Genomic DNA, 18,740 nt, shown 5'->3' on the forward strand with positions numbered 1-18,740 from the left:
GCACAAAATTGGATTAATCATAATCCTTTTTCATGACACATTTTTATCACGTACAACATACTTTTGTGCATAACTTTTTACTAATTTGGTTGACAATAACCTAATCTCACTATACGTTGCCTCCAGCTTCATCCCATTCCTCTTACCTGTGGAAACCATTATCCTGAATTGCACGGTGAGAACCCTTCCTTTTTTTTACATAGTTTTACGGCATATATGTTCATTAAAAATGTTTTTAAATTCTTAGTTGTATTGAACTCTAAAACATGAGATACAAATTAAAAGCACGATGACATACTCAGAGACACCCACTAGAATATAGTTTAAAACTTACAATACCAAGTATTGGCAATGATGTGGAACAAAACATTCTGTCTTTTGTTTGAATCACCATGATCTGTGTAAGGAATCTTGGCTTTGGAAGAGCTCAAATTAGAAGTTCCCGGAAGGGTTTTTATGCTACTCTGGCCATGTAATTAAGCCAGACACACATAACCAGTTAGGGCAGTTAGAAACCATTAGTAAAGTAAGTTTACTTATTTACCACAAGTAAAACAGTAAAGAAAGTGACCCTGGGAGTCATCAGGGGAGCTTCAGACTTTGAATGGCACATTAGAAATTCTAGAATAGGCTAAACTATAGGGACAGAAAGCAGTGATTTCCTGGGACCAACGATGGGGAAGGGGACTGAGTGCAAAGGAGCACAGGGAAGCTTTTTATTTTATTTTTTAAAAGATTTTATTTATTTATTTGACAAGAGAGAGCACACGCAGGGGAAGCGGCAGGCAGAGGGAGAAGCAGGCTCCCCGACAAGCAAGGAGCCCGATATGGGACTCGATCCCAGGACCCTGGGATCATGACCTGAGCCGAAGGGAGTTGCTTAACCGATTGAGCCACCCAGGCACCCCAAGGAAGCTTTTTAGAAGTGAGAATTATTTTCTATATTCTGATGGTGATGGTGATTATATTATTATATATAATTATCAAAATTCATTAAACAGTACATTTAAAATTGATCAATTATATTGTATGTAAATAATAACAAATTTTTATAAGTTTTCCTTTTTTTTTAAGGGCATCATGCTACATTTAATCTTTTGGGATTGAACTTTTTTCATTTAATATTTTATTATAAAGATTCATCCATGTTGTTTTGTGTCACTGTGGTTCATTTGACAGCCATATAATACTCCATTGTGTGAATACTCGTTTATATGTCCACTCCGCTGCTCATGGGCATTTGCATTTCCTTTGGGATTGCTATGAACATTCTTGTACAAATCTTCTGGTGTACGTGTATGAGTTTCTCTTGGATTTATCCCTAGTATTGGGATAACTGGGCCATAGGATAAGTAAATGTTCAATTACAGGAGATAATCAAACTTTTCTCCAAAGTAGTTCTTTGCTTTTCCAACCTGAGTCAGTCTGTCCCCAGTCAGACTGGGACCCCAGGGGCAGGAGACCCAATCTTGGATTAGCACTGCTTAGCATTCAGTTAGCACCAGGCTGGATACCCAGAAGGCCAACGGCAGAAACTCGGGCACCTAAGGTCTCCTAGCCTCAGTCAATACTGAGGTAAACAGTAGGCAGGGGCCACATACCCACATGGGGGCTAATTAAAGTCCTGCTCCCTGGAGCTCCATCTTCCTAGCTTCACTCAACTTTGAGTCTGAAAAATCTTCCAGGGCCCTCAGTTATAATGCAAATCTGAAGAAAAGAGAAGGCTTAACCTTATCCAAAATCCTTCTCAGCTGACACCTCTAAAACAAGGATTAGCAGGAAAGGCATAAAGAACAAAATGAGTGACAGGAAGAGGAGGGATAAAGAAAGTGGGAAGAACCAAGAACACGAGTATTCTAAAATTATGCTCCCTTTTCTGCACAAGGACCAGTTTTTCAGAAAAAAAATTTTTTTAATTAAAAAAAGCAATATTTTGCAAGTGACCATAAGCAATTTTTAATATCCCTGCCATTATGGGATTACCTTCTTTATGTTAGAATTACAAAGACAACATAATTAGCATGTAGTCTGCAATGATGTAATATTGCCCCAAACTTCACACCCTCAGGGAGGGGAGGCCCTGTGCTGCTGGGGAAGAGCTCTGAGGGATTTGGGGCTGGGCCACACAATTGGAACCAGAGCTCAGCCAGACCAGGAACAAGAAAAACAAAACAAAAAGCATAATACAACAGAAAAAGAGATCAGGAGATGCCTAGGTGCTCAGAAAGTAAAAGGAGGAGAGTTGCCACGAAGGGGGATGAGGAGTCTCATCCCCCACTGTCCCAACTGCCAGCACACCTCCAACAGCTCCCTGGCTACCGGCATACAGGAATTCCAGGAACACTTGCTACATGAATGAACAACGGCAGAAACACACAGGAGAGGATCACAGCCCTGTTGCGGTGGCAGCGTCCCAGCCACAGGGCGGAGCAGTGCTGCAGACTACAGGAGGAACCGCTGCAAGGATGCAGCTTGGGAGAGCTGTCTCCGTGCAAGTAAGCAGATTATCCTGAGTGGCTTAATGTTGTTAGTTGCTTGTTCCTTAAATTAGATCGTGGGCTGTCTGAAGGAACTACGGAGGCTTGTTTGAGCCCATGGGCTGCTGAAGACTGATCACACTAGAACTCACTTCGAGTGTGAGAGGTGCTCTGTAACCAGAGGTCTGCCACCAGGCTGAGTTCCTGGGTGTTGGGGTCCTGGGAGCTGGGGTCCTTGGAGCTGGTGCTCAATACTAGCAGCTGGTACAAACGGCACTAACAGTACTTGGACTGACAGGAGGACCCAACTACAGCCCCAGCTGTATGGAGCTTCAACAGTTTTATTGGCTAAATGCTTCTTCCTGAGTTTACAGCTTAAAGTGTGGGCCTGCTCACTGGCTTCTCCCTCTAAGCTCTTAATAGGGCAGGAACCTTTAGCACAGGCTTAGAAATGGGGGGAGGGGGGCACAATAAGTGAGTTAGAAACCTGCTGATGCTCCACAATTGGACAGCAGGACAGAAAAACTCCTCTACTTTCTAACGCTGAAAACTGTCTATTGAAAGACTTGAACAGGATGGAGATAGGACCCACAGTGCATTTCTGCCACTAGTCTCAGCTTCTGGAGCCTCTACGGGAGTATACCCTTGACTCTCCTACACCAGGACTTCGGGAACAGGGTGATGCTATGTCAGTCTACACATTTTGCAAAAGTACATAGGCCCAAAATTGGCCAAGAGGTTTGGGATTACCAGCTCCCCAACCAGGCAGGATGGGAAGAAAGAAAATGTGTCCATGAAAAGCTTTCGGAAGTGACTCAGGTCTTCCACCTGAACCTTGATGCTGTATTGATTGGCCAGGAACTCGATGGTGCCTTGCACCACGTACTCGTTCTGTAAGTGTGAGAGTGAGCAGGTGGAATAGACAACATGCCCTCCTGGTTTGGTGGCAAGGAGTCCAGCCCTGAAACCAGAAAGAGAGAAAAACAGTGACTACTGAGCTTTCCAGGAGCAGAAGGGCAACAAGGAGAGCTGGAAGCATGGATAGTGGAGTCTACTGTGGGATGGGCAGCTGTGTTAGCCTCTGAAGTCCCTTCCACAGAGATACCACCAGAAGAGGCATTCTCAAAGCAGAGAGCAACCCGGCCTTACTCCACAGGCTCTCCTCCGGAAGCAATCCCCTGAACTCTGACTCTGGTGATGATCCAAACTCGGATGCTAGCTATGCACTGAATCCTTACCAGCCCTACAGAGCCTTGACTTCAGTAACTTTTCTCTAGCTTTCAAACTCGTGCTACTCACTGGAACTGGGACTAGCATGGAGGTCAGGTAACGTAAATGAATCTGGGCGGCCCACCCTATGTGTGTCCTACCATAGCGTTTTCATGTTCCAGAGGACCTTCCTATCTTGTCTGTCTCCTCCAGGTAGTTCCTTGGTCTGAGGACCCTTCTGTGGGCAATGGTTGTGGCAAGAGTTTCTAATCCCCCAGGTGACCAGCCCCCCCAGAGCACTGAGGCGCAAAGGCCCGAGGATTTGTAAATCTGTTACTCACGCGAGCAGCTGCATCTGAAGCATAGGCAACATCTGCCGCTCCTTCTTCCTCGACCGCTGAAAGACGTTGTTCTCCTCCTCATGAAGGGAGTGGCGGTCTGTGGTACAGGGTACATCCACCAGCACCTGCCCAGAAGTGGTAAAGGGTACGGTATTGGAGCTCCTTACAGGCTCTGTCCCTCAGGCCCCTGCCCTGAGAGATTCCCCACAGTGCTCCCTCTGCCCATCCTTCCATTGCAGAGTGCCTGACAAAGCTGCTCATTTTAACTGGGTAGCAACCAGTTAAAACTGTGAACTAATGAGTGAGAAAACAGTATATTTAGGTATACTCATGGCTGGTCAAAAAGCCAAAGCCAATACCCAAATAACTACAATTAAATAACTGATATTGACCTAGAAAGAAGTCTTTTTTTTTTTTTTTTAAGATTTTATTTTTAAGTAATCACTACACCCAATGTGGGGCTCGAACCTACAACGCTGAGATCAAGAATCCCGTGTTCTACCAACTGAGCCAGCCAGGTGCTCCTAGAAAGAAGTCTTTCATGCTTTAGGGCTCTGTCCTTGGCTCCGTCCTTAGCTATTTGAATGAAACATCTAATTTATGGGTGACAGAATGCCCAGAAGGTAGCTAACACACTGAGTAACAGGATCAGGATTCAAAGTTATTTTATGCTGAAGCATCATATCCAATATGGAAAAGTTTTAAAGTGAGAAATATAAAATCGTTCGTGTGTTCTCTAACAGCCTGTACTCTGTGCTAGGCACAAAAGACAAAAACAAAAATTAAAACAAAAGAAAACGTCCTATATTTATGTTCCCAAAGAAATCATCTATGGAAGAGATCTGTGAATTTTAGTTAAGCAGAAACTCCAAGTAAATTAATGATAATGGAAGCGTGCAAGCACAGGCTGAGGAACGATGATAGCCAGGCGTTGAATCTTCATGGCCAGGTACTATGCTAAATGCTTTCTCAAATACTCTCTACGAATCATCTGCATAATCCTACATAGCAACATTCCCTCCTTTACAAATGAAGAGGCTGAAATTTCAGCAAGAGGAAGTACCTTGCAAAAGTCAGTAAGTGGCAGCCCTGTGGTATAGACACAAGTTAGGTGGACAGCAGAGGTCATGCTCTACCCACTCTGTTCTGCTGTCTCCAAGTCAAAAAAGCTGAATCGGGGATTCCTACACAGGCAAGAAGCAGGCCTCTTAAACCTCTCCCAGATTCTATAAGCCTTGGTCTTTCAGTTTCTTAGAGTGGTTGAGGCAGAATGGTGAGAACTGGACAGATTAGATCAACCAGTCAGATGACAACAGAGAGACAATAGCGATACATTTGTATTTTTAGAAGTATACATTTTAATAAATACTTTAAGAACATGCCAATTAAAAGAAAATGCAAATAACTTAAAAATAGGAAATGACTTTCAACATCATTCATAATAAGAGAATATAAATTAGATGCTATCAGTTTGGCAAAACCTCAAAAGTTTAATTACACCAGTGGTGCCAGGATATGAGGACACAGTACTCTCCCGCATTACCAGTAGAAATGAAGCCGACATAAGCTCCACAGGGAGTGATTTACTACCCCCTGTCAAAATCCAGCAATGATACTCAAAAAGCATAAAACTGAAAAGGACTGAACCTCAGGGTACGTTATTAAATGAAATGACTACAAAGTTCAAATAGAATAATACACCACCACTCCTTTTTTCAAAAATACACACACATTGGGGCGTCTGGGTGGCTCAGTCAGTTAGGCATCCGACTCTTGATTTCCGCTCAGGTCATGATCTCAGGGTCGTGAGATCAAGCCCTGCATCGGGCTCCAGGCTGAGTGTGAAGCCTGCTTGAGATTCTCTCTCTCCCTCTGCCCCTTGCCCTGCTCACACACACACATGCACACACACTCTCTCTAAAGGAAAAAAAAAACAAACCACACACATTTGTATTTGTATATCCACAAAGGATAGATCTTAAGGATACAGTAGAAAATATAAATAATGGTCATCTGTGGGGAAAGGAAGGAGATGGCTGTGAGACAGGAGTAAAAGGGAAGCATACTTCTCACTAGATACCCTTTTGCACCTTCTGAATTTTGCACCATCTGCTGTACTAATATTCAAAAATAAATTACTTTATTCATACCCATTTTAATCAGAGTTCCTGAGCAACCAAGTGACTTGAGAAGTAAAATAAGTCTACTAACCCTTTTCCCACTCAGTCAGGTTCAAACTCTTTCCTGCTAATTGTCTCTAATGAAGATACTACCAATGACTGTGAGGATGGCTGTGTTCTCCCAATCACCCATGGAGAGCTCGCCAGGTCCAGAAATGGCCCTTCGTCCTCAAATATGGAGGGCTGGATCCTACCCGCTGAAGCCTGGAGCTGGATTGGGAAGGCCAGATTTGGCTAGCTGGATGTCTCAGGTCAGCAATCACTCACCCGGTCATAGGTGTCCCCCTCCAGTTCTCCCCACTTCCTGCCATCCCATGAGGTGACTCGAACTCGATTTCTATCCCTGATATCTTGAGGCACATAGCTGTGAAGGACCCTCTGTAGTCTGCCTGTTCGAGAAGTGGACAGATCATTGGCAGCGAGATTGCCTGTGGGAATATAAATTTTAGCATTGTTTTTTCTAATTCTGGAAAAAAAATACCATTGGAACCTTGATAGAGGTTGCACTGAATCGACAGATGGTTGTGGGCAGTAGGGACATTTTATGCCTGTGAGAATAAAGAAACTTCAAGGCCATTCCCCCATGAAACATCCCACCAGCAATGGTGCTGATGGAGAGTCAGACCAATTCTTGGGCATAGCCAATCAATGCAGACCCCAGGGGCAGAGGCAAGTGGAGAAGAAATGTTTATTATGTACAAGGCACAGTACCAAATACTCTAGAGCAGGGGTTACAAAGGCAACCACAAACGCAGGCCAGAGAGGATATGTAAATAAATAAAGTAGACAAAGTATGAATATTTCTATATAAGTATGCTCTCTCCTACTTTTTGAAATGTGTCTCTCTCTTCATCTTTGGCAGACACTACACATTATTTACCAAAATTTATTTTCCTCTCATTCCTTAGTAATAGAACTCTAATTTTATTTGAGGGAAAGGGGAACAATGTGCCCCATTTCTCGGCCTCCTTTTATGACTAAGTTATGACTAAGTTTTGGTCAATGAGTTGTAGGCATAATTATTGTGTGGGACTTATGGGAAGATGTTTAAAAGAAGCTAACACAATTAGATGTGCCCCTTTTACCCAATCTTTTCTTCCTGCCTTGAATTTGAATGTGATAACTGGAGTTCTAGCAGCCGTCTTGGACCAGGAGGCAATCCTGAGGATGGAAGCCAGAAATAAAATAGGTTGCAAAAAGAAAGAAGAGGCCCAAGTCCCTGACGATTGTGGACACTCCATACCAGCCCTGGACTGCCAATATCCCAGCTCTCTTATATGGGCCAGTTCATTGATTTTCTATTGTATAGGACCAAACCTAATCCCAACTGATTTACCAGCTATCTTTTACTTTCCCTTTTGTGACAGACACAAAGTTCAAGAAATAGTTCACTTTGCTCTTGGCTCTACTGTAAGAAAAAACATTACTGCAAGCTTGATGAGAAATGGTGAGCTACCTAGCCTCAGGGTCAAGAAGTGAAAGGGAAAGGCAGAACGATGGTGAAAAACTAGAGAGTGCATACCTTATACCTTATGGGAGTGATCACCACCATGAGCGAGCTTAGTGTTCCCACAAAGACAGAGTCCCAATTTTTGAGGGCACTTAAAGAAGTAAAAATTAGATTCTCTGCTCAGGAGGAATTTGCAGAAGGACATAAACAGAGAATAGAAAAGCTGGGTTCCAGTTCTGGCTCTATCTCTAACTCAGGTAGAAGTTAAGTTATTTAATCTCTTCAGGACTCAATTTCCCCCTCCCTAAAATAGGAGGGCTAAACTAGGGAAACTCAAAGTTGCCTTCTTCCACTGGGATGAAGGACTCCCTTGGGTAAGGAGCTGGGATGGGGGCAAGGCGCTGGGTAATTTAGGATACCTTAGAAGAGCAATTCTCAATGACTTCTCCTCAACCCTTCTCCTGCCTCTTAGTTCAAGTTCCTCCTCTTCCAAGTAACCCCACCTCACTCATCCCCTTTCTCACGGATTCCCACAGCACTCAGTCAGATCAGCACAGCCAAGCACAGAGGCTGGGCTCTCCTGCACTGGACTCATTAAACCATATCAACACTTTTTCTCCTCTCCCTCTGCACTTCCAGAAGGTTAGATCAAATGTGGTACCTTGCAATCACCGATAGGGCCAACCATGAGGCTGGAAGCTAACCCAAACTGCGCAAGCTGGCTGACGAGAACTGGAAGAGAAGGGGCCAGCCCCCCTAAAAAAAGGCTAGGGCATAAGGCAAGAGAAGGCTGGCTGACCTCCAGGGTGAGTGGAAAAACAACAGCCCCCATCTGGATATTTCTCGAGTCTCCATGGAAAAAACACTGCCTGTTTAAAGGCAGGATGTCAGCCAGTCGATAGCCGAAGTGAACACTTACAGTGCACACGGGCCAGGCTGGTGGCTGCAGCACTGAGATGAATAAGACTTGGGCCTGTCGCCAAGGAATTCATTCTTAAAGAGGGAGAAGATGCATACCCGGTAAAGCTCTGATGCAAGGCTAATGTGCTAAGAGTTGCAAGGGTGACAGCCATGGCATGGGGCATAAGGAGACAGGCATCACTTTGCAACCGGCCAGCAGAGGTCATGAGGGAAGACTTCCAGGAGGTGGCACACACGAGCTGAGGCTTGAAAGCTAAAAGGCTACAGGCCGGCTAGCTGGGATTGGGTGGAGGGTATTCTAGAGAGAAAATGGAACATGAGCAAAAGATGGAGGCTGATTCAAACAAAAGACAGTGGCAGAACGTGGCTGAAGCACACACAGTCTGGGGAAGAGTGACATAAAGTTGTAAAGGGTGGCTACAGCCAGATCTTACTGCTTTAGTTGGCGGACCAAGGAAATTAACTTAATCTTAGAGACAAAAGTAAACAGATACAGAGGAATGAAAGTGTCATGTGTAGATTGATCAGGGCCCTGGTTTAATCTGCCTTCAGAGACCTTGCTCAGCTCAGCAATCTTCCTTGGCCAACCGACAAAGGAAGAGAGGAGAAAACTGCAAACAAAAATACACCACCTTAGTAAGCGAGCACTATACCCCTGTGACCCTGGGACCAGAGAGCCCATCCTATTCGGGAGGCCCCTGACTGGGTGAGGTAGGGAGCCCTCCCTGCCCAAGACACCAACCCTCTGACTTACGGCAACAGCCAGTCTGAAGCAGTGCTAATGTCTTTCCCCCGGGCGCTGCACACAAGTCAAGCACAGTGTCGCCAGGCTGCAGGCCAAGGGCCAGGACAGGCAGCAACGAAGCAGCATCCATCAGGTAGTAGTCCATGACACCCAGGCTGCCAAGCCTAGAACAGAAGAGACCACCTTAGAATCAAACTGCAAGTCAGGAGACCCAATGGAAGTCAAGGGCACCAAGTTCATGCCCTCAGGGGCTACTGAGTTCCCCTCAGCAAAAACTGCATTTCTCAGACCACTCACTCACTCATTCTCCACACAGCAGCCAGAGTGACCCATTTAAAACACAGATCGAGGGGCGCCTGGGTGGTTTGGTCGGTTGAGCATCTATCTGCCTTCGGCTCAGGTCATGATTCCAGCATCCCAGAGTTCTGGGATCGAGCCCTGCACCCAGCTCCCTGCTCAGCGGGGAGTCTGCTTCTCCCTCCACCCTTCATCCTGCTCATGTTCTCCCTCGCTCTCTCTCTCTAATAAATAAATAAAATCTTTAAAAAAATAAAAACAAAACAGATCGAGAGGTATCTGGCTGGCTTAGTCAGTGGAGCTTGCAACTCTTGATCTCAGGGTTGTGGGGTTTTTTTTGTTGTTTTATTTAAGGATTTTATTTACTTATTAGAGAGAAAGAGAGACAGTGCATGCGTTAGGGTGGGGGTGAGAAGCAGAGGAGGAGGAAGAGGGACAAGCCGACTAAGTGCAAAGCCAGATGCGGGGCCCCATCCCAGCACCCTGAGATCATGACCCAAGCTGAAACCAAGAGCCAGAGGCCGAACTGACTGAGCCACCAAGGTCCCTCCGGGGTTGTGGGTTTGAGCCCCATGTTGGGTGCAGAGATCACTTAAAAATAAAATCTTAAAAAAAACAAACAACCCACAGATCAATTCACTCTAATCCAGCCAAGCTAGCCATCTTGTCCTTCCTTAATTAAGCCGGGTGCGCTCCAGTCTAAGGCTTTTGTAGCTGGTTGACTTTCTACCCACAAAACTATTCCCTGGGACAGCCCTGATTTGATTCCTCACTTTTCTCAGTCTCTCCTCAAAGTTCTCTCCACAAAAGTTATCTCATCAGAGAGTCACTGGCATTCCCTGACTACTCTGTCTAAAAATAGCACCCCACCCCTCCTCCCATCACCTCCTATTTCTGTTACATTACTTTTCTTTAAAGCACTTATTGTTCACTTTATATGTACAGGTGTGTGTGTGTGTGTGTGTGTGTGTGTGTGTGTGTCTACTCTCCTCTTCCTCCCTCTTTAGAATGAAGGCAGAGACTTTGTCTGTTCACTATAAAAACCCCAGCACCTGAAACACCCCCCGCATATAGGAGGAACTCAATCTTATTGGATTACATATTAAGATACACAACGCTTTGTGGGTTTAGAGAAGAATGTCATCAATTGTGCCTCTCACAGTTACCTGAGTCAGGCCTGATGAAGAAATAGGCCCTCGTTAGGTAAAGGAAGGGAAGGAAGGGAAGGAAGGGAAGGGAAGGAAGGAAGGAAGGGAAGGAAGGAAGGGAAGGAAGGGAGGAAGGGAGGAAGGGAGGAAGGGAGGAAGGAAGGAAGGAAGGAAGGAAGGAAGGAAGGAAGGAAGGAAGGGAAGGAAGGGAAGGAAGGGAAGGAGGGAAGGAGGGAAGGAAGGAAGGAAGGAAGGAAGGAAGGAAGGAAGGAAGGAAGGAAGGGAAGGAAGGGAAGGAAGGAAGGAAGGAAGGAAGGAAGGAAGGAAGGAAGGAAGGGAAGGAAGGGAAGGAAGGGAAGGAAGGGAAGGAAGGGAAGGAAGGGAAGGAAGGGAAGGAAGGAAGGAAGGAAGGAAGGAAGGAAGGAAGGAAGGAAGGGAAGGAAGGAAGGGAAGGAAGGGAAGGAAGGGAAGAAGGGAGGAAAGGAGGAAGAAACACGAGCATTCCAAGAGAAGAAAAAAGAACAAAAAAGGCATGGAAGCAGGCAAACTCACAGCTCCTTTCAGAAACAATGAGAAATCTGCTGTAGTAGAAATACAAGGCGGATGAGACTGAGGTTGAAAAGCAGATAGAAGCCAGGTTGTAAAAAGCCTTAAACCCTATCCTAAGGAGTCTGGACTGTAACCTGCAGGCAGTAACCAAAGTTTGTAAAGAAAGGGACACGATCACCTGAATAGAGTTTTAGAAAGCTAGGTAGGCTAGAAAGAACAAATTAGAAACAGACGAAAGTGAGAAAACTGTAGTAAGAGTCCAAGGCATGAAGACAGGCAGGAACCATGTGGGTAGACACAACAGACAGCAACCTAATGGTCACAGAAGGACTTCTCACTCCCAGGCCAGTTGTCAAGGGCCATTCTCCTGCCTGAGACCCAGCTCAGCCACTGGGGACAGACTCAAGGAGACAGAAATCTGATCCTTGCTGCCCTGACAGGAAGGCACTGGGAGAAAGATGTGACAAGACATGAGACACGGCACTGCTGAGGGTCTGCTACGAGAGCTACAGTCCCCAGGTTTGAGGTCGTAACACCTTCCCAAGTAGGCTCAGACTACGGTGGGATATTTTCAAAGTCGAATCACACTTAGCTTGTCCCTGAAACTGTGTGCCTCACACCTCACGCGGGAGAACAAGAAATTTGAGAAAAGTACAGAATTCCTATCGCACTAGCACAGATCTACGAAACCCATTCTCATCAGTTCCTTCCTTTTGAAAGTGTCATTTCAACCTTTTTTTGGTTCACAGACAGTTTTGAAATCAGCTGAAAGCTACAGTCCCTCTTTCAAAAAAAAAAAAAAGGCACAACAAATTTTCAGACAATTTCAGGAGATTCCTGGACTCCCTAAACACATCCTTGACCTCCTGAGAGATTAGGATTCCCTTGATTTATAGGGAACCTATCAAGACAAGAAGGAAACCCAAACCTCTCTGAGTAGAAGCTAAGCACCTCAGGCAACTTAGGAAACCACGTGGTGCTGTGTCCACAGTTCCACCTAAAACCAATGCCTCTGACCTGATCTCCAACCCCACCCCAATCTATGTCCCTCCCACCCCAATTTACTAACATGAACTTCCTGAAGCAGAATGTTGATGAGAAGAATACCACCAGTAAGAGATACTGTTCATGAGCGCCATATTGTAGGTGCTGTACTAGTGTCTCAGATACATGACCGCACTGAGTCCTCACTAGGACGCTGTGAGGCGGGAGAACCCAAAGTCCAGAGCCAGGTGGACTGGGATCGCAAATCCAGCTCAGCTGCTCAACACCTGTGTGCCTCAGCAAATTCCTCAACTTCCCTGTGCATCAGTGTCCTCATCTGTAATAAGAGTGCCTACCAGATAGGATTATTGTGAGGATCAAAGGAATTAATAGACGTCAAGTGCTTAGAACAACAGCTGGCACATGAGCTAGAGTACTAGCGCCATTATTTTCCCAGATTAGTTTCCAGTTAAGGAAACCAAGGGTCAGTTATCCAAAGCTACATGTCCAGTAAGTGATGAAGGCAAAATTGAAATCCAGGTTTTCCTGACTCCAAAGCCCATGCTTATAACCACTGTGCATTATTGCCTTCTCCCTACTCAGAAACTCTTTCCAGTGGTTCTCTAGAACAGATCTTGGCAATTTACAGCACTTTGGACTAAATGGTGCATGGTCTGAAGCCATCCAGCCCTGGCAAGTCTAGCCATTTATAAGCAACCCTGGGCCATCAGGAAAATCCCCTTCTCTGAAACCTGTAAGTTCCTGGCATTCAAGATTCCCACACATGGCCCCCCCACATACTCTTCCAGCCTCACCCCCTAGTTTTCCTAAGCATGCAGCCTTAAGCCCTCAAGCCAGCAGCTGGAACTATTGCAAAAGCTTACTAATTTACATCCCCATTTCATATGTCACACATAGCCTTGCCCCTCTCCAATCTGTTTTCCACACAGCAGCCAGAATTTTAAAAATTCAAATCTGGTCACGTCATTCCCCACCTTAAAACTTTTCATGGCTCCCTCTTTCTTTTAAAAGAAAAAGTCCAAAATCCCATATGGCCTAGAAAACCAAAATCTGTTCTGTGCCAGTTTCTGTCGCCTTGCACCCCACCCCCACCCTCAGGACACTAGCTTTCATTTCTACTCATTTTCAGGTCTTAGCTTAAATTTCATTTTCTCAGAAAAGACTGGGTTAGATCTCCTAATTATAAAACTTCATAGCATCTTATACTTTTCCTTTGTAGCACTTATCACAATTATAAATAGTTTCTTAATTGTTGTCTTCCTTACTAGACCGTTAAGTTCCATGAGGGCTTCAACTTCCTATACATCTGAGAACTGGATGAGAAGACCAGAAGTCCCCTCACCACCAACCCCTCTGGTACTAACTTTGTGTCCCTAGGTAAGTCTCACTCGTTCTTTGGTACCAGGAGGTTACTTGTCCTATTCACTCAGATGGGTGGCAAAATGAGAAAGCAGTCGTAAATAATACACATTTTAACTGTCAAGGGTACAGTAAGTGTGCAAGTTAGAGATGGCTATCTTCCATAGAGGGCAGCAGAGCAGGACAGGCCCTGGGGTCAAACTGCCTGGGTCTAAATACTAGCTGTACCACCTGCTATCTCAGGGACCTAAAGCAAGCAAGTACCTTAACTTCTCTGCACCTATCTCCTCAAATGTAAAAGAGGAACAGTACTATTACCTACGTCAGAGGGCTGTTGACAGAACAAAAGGAGATAATGCACGCACAACACTTAGAAAAACACCTAGCATATATAAGCACTCAATATCAGCAATATTGTGATCCTTATTAAACAGGCTAAGAGCTGGGTCTCTTTCTGTCTACTTCCAGCGGACACTTAGGACAACTCCAGATCCTACCTGGCAGGAGGGAACCGACTGACATCCCCTCTGGCAAAAGTGAAGCATCGAAGGTTCGGGCTGTAGGCCCCGGAAGCTGGAGTTGGAGCTGGAGTTTGGCCACCCTCGGGCTCCAGTTCCCCATGGGAGAAGGCGTCCTTCACAAAGTCCCTGGCCCTCAGTTGCTCCAGCTCACCACTCACATGATCCCAGGCAGCAAAGTTATTGACCAGCGCACCATACTTCTGCTCTGAAAGGAGACTGACCCGGATGGACGGCCAAAGATCACCAAATTGCACACTGTAGGTCATGTCAAAATTCTGCAGAGCCAGTTGAGTGGCAGGAAATTTGGGCTCTGTGGCAGCCTGAAAGGAAAAGAACAGGCTCACTGGTCTTCCAGTCTTGCCTCTCCCCTACCACCTGACCTCACCAATACCTCAGAGCCCTGCGGTAAACACGGACCCAGCCACTGCCCGCTCCTGCCTTTGCATCCTGCCTGCCAGCCAGAAAAGAAGTATGAAAGAGAAAGTAGTGGGGAGCTGGCCTTTCTGTCTCAGGGTTGTGAGAAAGAAAGCTGTAGCTCTCACAATGGCATGTGTGGGTCACCAAGAAAGGGGGCAATCCTTGAGGCCTGGGAGTAAGAAGAACTTAAGAGAATGGGAGCTCAGGATAGGACTCCTGAGGAGAGTCTACAGCAGGCTGGAAGAAACTATGAAGAACCTGGGGGAAGCTTCAGCCTTAAAAACAAAAGATGCTTTCTCTCTGAACAGCCCTTCCGTCTTCTAAAGCATTTTCTTGTCTCCTAGCTTATGTGAGCACCACAAAAGACAGACAGCTGGGTGGGATACAAAAGATATCAACCTTCCATATTTGATGGAGAGATAAAGGTAACTTACCTAAGGTCATGCAGTGACTGACACCACAATGCTCAGAATCACAGGGTTGAGGGTCATTTGGGGAGAGCCCAGGAAGGTGGGATAAGGAGAACTCTTAGAAACCTTGTGGTGTACAGCAAAATGGGGACTTCTGGGGGGTAGCAGAGAGGGACGGGATTCAGGCTTGCAGAGCATTAACGCAGATTAAAAGGAAAATGAAGACGTCAGCTGAGGGGTCCTCGGGTCAGTCCTTGTTGCCACAGCTGGGACACTCGCTCGGGCTGGCAGTCCTATTACTGTCTATTCATTTCGCTCTGGCCTGCACTTTGGTTTGGTCACAACTCTTCCTCTGGCCCTCATTTCTTGTTGTGTCGGGGACTCTTGCTCTGACCATGACTTTTGCCAGGCCGGGGACTCTTGCTCCGGCTCCTGCTATGGTGGGGACTCTTGCTCTTGCCCCGCCTTTTGCCGTGGCGGGGACTCTTACTGCGGCTCCGACTTTTGCCATGGAGGGCACTCTTGCCCGTGCCCTGACTTTTGCTACGTTGAGAACTCTCACTCTGGCCCTGATTTCCGTTACGCTGAAGACTCTCGTTCTTATCCTGATTTATGGTTTGGGGGGGACTACTGCTCCGGCTCCGACTCCTCTTTCGACTGGGACTCCTGTTCCCGCTCTGACTTCTTTGAGGATGGAGACTCTTGCTTTGACTTCGACTTCTGCTGGAGTGGTAGGTACTCTCACTCTGGCTCCGATTTCTGCTTTGGTGGATAGTCTCGCTCTGGCTGTCACTACTCTGGCATTCACTAATAACAACAGTTGAACTACAGCTGAGATTAGTGCTACAGCTGGAAGTCTTGGATGAAGGCAAAGGACAGCTATAGGGAACCTTGGGGGGCTCTTTGCAGCAGCCTCGAGGAGCCACAGAGTAGACATGGAGGCCACAGGGCACAGTATCACAGGCCACAGGGTGGCCCCGGGCTTGGGGGGCAATAGGTAAACTTTGAGGATCAAAGGGTGTTCGCAAAGGGATAAAAGAATAGATGTGGGTGGAACAGGGAGGTGGCACAGGCTGGCGATGAGGTTGGGGTGGGCCCCTGGGAGTGCTATAGATGCCACAGGGGGGCACCATGGTCAGTTTATGGCACTGAGGGGGCCCAAGGAGTGGGCAGGGATCAGAGGTCGGGGGAACCACAGAATATATATGGGTACTGCACGGGGGTCCTATGGGGAGTCCACAGGAGGTGCTCTGAACATAACTATTGGGTGGGACAGGACAAAAAGGAAGGCGAAGGGGAAGACAAGTGGGGAGAACAGGTTTGAGGGTTCTAGGGATCACAGTAGGTAAGGCATTTCCTTGGGGAAGTTCTTTGGGGCAGGGATTTGAGCAAGTCGTCATGGATGTCACCATACAAGAAGGACCAGAAGGGCAGGAGGGAGGTGGAGGAGAGACACTGGCCTTAGGGGGCCTGGGCAGGTCAAGAGGAGTGTGCTGGAGAGGGTTGATCAGGGAGCGACATCTGTGGAGAGCACGTGGTTGTTTTAACTCTGCAGATTTGGGGGTTTTCACTTGTGGGCCAGCTGGGGTAGGGAGAGGGGGTTCGTTATAGCTTCTGTGGGGGGGTGACTGGGGTGGAGCTATACACTGGTTGCCCAGGGGTGAAGGGAAGGAGAAGACAGAATAAGGACAGTGCGAGGACAGGGGAAGAGGTGGGTCCTGGGGACGGGGGGGACAAGAAATCGTGGTGCCTGGCTCTACAAATAGGCAAGAGCTCCCACCAGTCTCCCAGGTGAAAAGAGACTCGAAGCAAGGCTTCACGGGAGCCTGGGACTGGGGTGAGCAAGGAGAACAAGTACTCCCAGCAGGTAGGCGGACGGCACAACAAGGGCTACCAGAGGCAGGTATGTGGGCCTCTTGAGAAAAATGGGAATAATGAAAAGAGCCCTCCCGAGGTGAGCTGGGAGAGCCAGATGTGCCTGCCTGAGAAGCAAGTGGGGAGCCACAGCAATTTTTCCCAAGGAGCAGGTCAAGCTGTGGTTTAGGTTCACAAGGGTCTGGAGGCTTAAGGTGGCTATGGCAAAAGCTGCCAGTGCGTGGGGAAGATGCTGGGCAAGGTGGAGGGTCATTATAACTTCTGCCTGAGGACCAGGGACAGAGCAGAGGGGAGATGCCGGGCCCAGTTTCTAAAACCCTGTGAGAAAGGGGTGGGGAAACTACAGATCTAATTTCCCTGGGCCGGTGAGCAAGAGGAGGTGAAATAATGAGGGCAGTTCCCAGGGGCCTATGAGTAAGCGTAGGTGAAATGATGGAGCAAGTTCCCTGGGACCCAGGAGTGATGGAAGATGAAATCATGGGGCCAGTCTCCAAAGGCCCATGAGGGAAGATAGGAGAAGTCACCGGGCTAGTTCCCAAGGGCCGTTGACGGAGAGTAGGGGAAGTCACCGGGCTGGTTACCAGGACTGAAGGGTATCCACCACAATAACAGAGGTAAGTCTGCTGGTCAGTGCAAGGGCTTCGGGGACAGGGACGCGGTGTTCTCGGGGGACTGATCCAGCTGCAGTAAGGGCTGCGTGGACGAACAGGGGGTGACCCCAGAAGGCTGAACCGCTCAAAACAAGGGCTTGAAGGGGGCGAACACGAGAGGATAGGCTCGCGGCAGAAAGGCCTTCCAAGGAGTGGTGAACAGGGTTCAAAAGAACATCTCCCCGGGCGCAGCGGAGGCTGTGGAGGTGGAGAGGGGGGCGGTGGGGGCGGGGAGGGAATCGGTCGGGGTAGGGAGGGGGGCGTGGCGGTTAGGGTAGAAATTCCAGGCCTATAGGTGAGGCCAGAGAAAGGGTCTCGGGAGAAGTGGGGAGAGTCCAGTGAGTGAGGGGAGTCGCTGCACCCTTTGCCTGGGTTTGGGGAAAGGCCAGGAGTGTGGGCAGGGTGATCGCTGTAACCTTTCCTGGGCGCCAGAGGCAGCTCGAGGGTGAGGATGGGGTTGAATCCTTTCCCGGAGGGAGGCGGAGACCCAGGAAGGAAGGGGTTGTCGCTAAAACATTTTTCGAGGGGTGAGGGCGGCCGGGCTGAAAGTTCTAGGAGGAAAGGCGGAGAAGAGGTCATGGAGGGAGGGAGAAAGGGGGGGGGAACGGGGTAGAAAAGAAGGGGAGGGAGGGGGAGAGGGAGGAGGGGAAGTGGAAGGGATAGTGGGGGCCAAGGGGAAGGTAACCGAGAGCTGGGGAACAAGGGGCGGTGACATAACTGAAAGAATGAGGGCGGCGGTGATGACGTAACTTAGAGGGGCGGAGTCAGGAGGACTCAGACCTAACGGGAGCGACAGCCCAAGTCTTGTAACGAAATAAAAGGGAGGATAGAAGCGAAGACGTAACAAACGTGAAAGGGAGGACCCTAGTGACGCTGCCTGAGGGGCGGGGACAAGAGGCCGCCGGCGTTCCAGAGGGGCGGGAGCGGTGAACCTATCCAAGAGGGGTGGCAAGTGGCGGGGTTGGAGAAGTTTCCCGAGGGGCGGCGGCAACAGGCCGCTGTCGCTCTTCCCTTCTGGGCCACCGGTCGGACCTTACCCATTTCTTCTTATGGCGATGTCTCCGCGGGATGGTCGCGAAGTGTGCACGCTTCAGCACGTCCCGAACGCTTCTCACTACCAGCGCAGCCATATCGATGTGCACCGCCGAATAATTCCGACCGGAACCGCAACGGCGGACCAGCGGGT

General features: G+C 47.8%; 1 protein-coding gene across 1 annotated transcript; it reads right to left on the reverse strand.

Annotated features, from left to right (window-relative positions):
• Positions 1-1,062: 1,062 nt before the first annotated feature.
• Positions 1,063-18,720, reverse strand: NSUN4 (NOP2/Sun RNA methyltransferase 4). Its single transcript, XM_026498184.4, has 6 exons — positions 18,592-18,720; positions 14,179-14,522; positions 9,333-9,487; positions 6,475-6,635; positions 4,028-4,152; positions 1,063-3,438 (listed from the first exon to the last, which is right to left on the reverse strand). Exons 1-6 carry the CDS (start codon positions 18,682-18,684, stop codon positions 3,162-3,164), a joined length of 1,155 nt encoding a protein of 384 aa, XP_026353969.2. The 5' UTR covers positions 18,685-18,720; the 3' UTR covers positions 1,063-3,161.
• Positions 18,721-18,740: the final 20 nt, after the last annotated feature.

This window comes from Ursus arctos, unplaced genomic scaffold (genome assembly GCF_023065955.2).
Source record: "Ursus arctos isolate Adak ecotype North America unplaced genomic scaffold, UrsArc2.0 scaffold_12, whole genome shotgun sequence".
Lineage (NCBI taxonomy): Eukaryota > Metazoa > Chordata > Mammalia > Carnivora > Ursidae > Ursus > Ursus arctos.

Coding starts and splice junctions, on each gene's coding strand:
- NSUN4 (XM_026498184.4), bottom strand. CDS start 18,684: ATGGCTGCGCTGGTAGTGAGAAGCGTTCGGGACGTGCTGAAGCGTGCA. Junction 9,488..14,178: donor AGTCGGTTCCCTCCTGCCAG/GTAGGATCTGGA, acceptor CTTCTGTTCTAG/GCTTGGCAGCCTGGGTGTCA. Junction 3,439..4,027: donor CTTCAGATGCAGCTGCTCGC/GTGAGTAACAGA, acceptor TTCTGGTTTCAG/GGCTGGACTCCTTGCCACCA.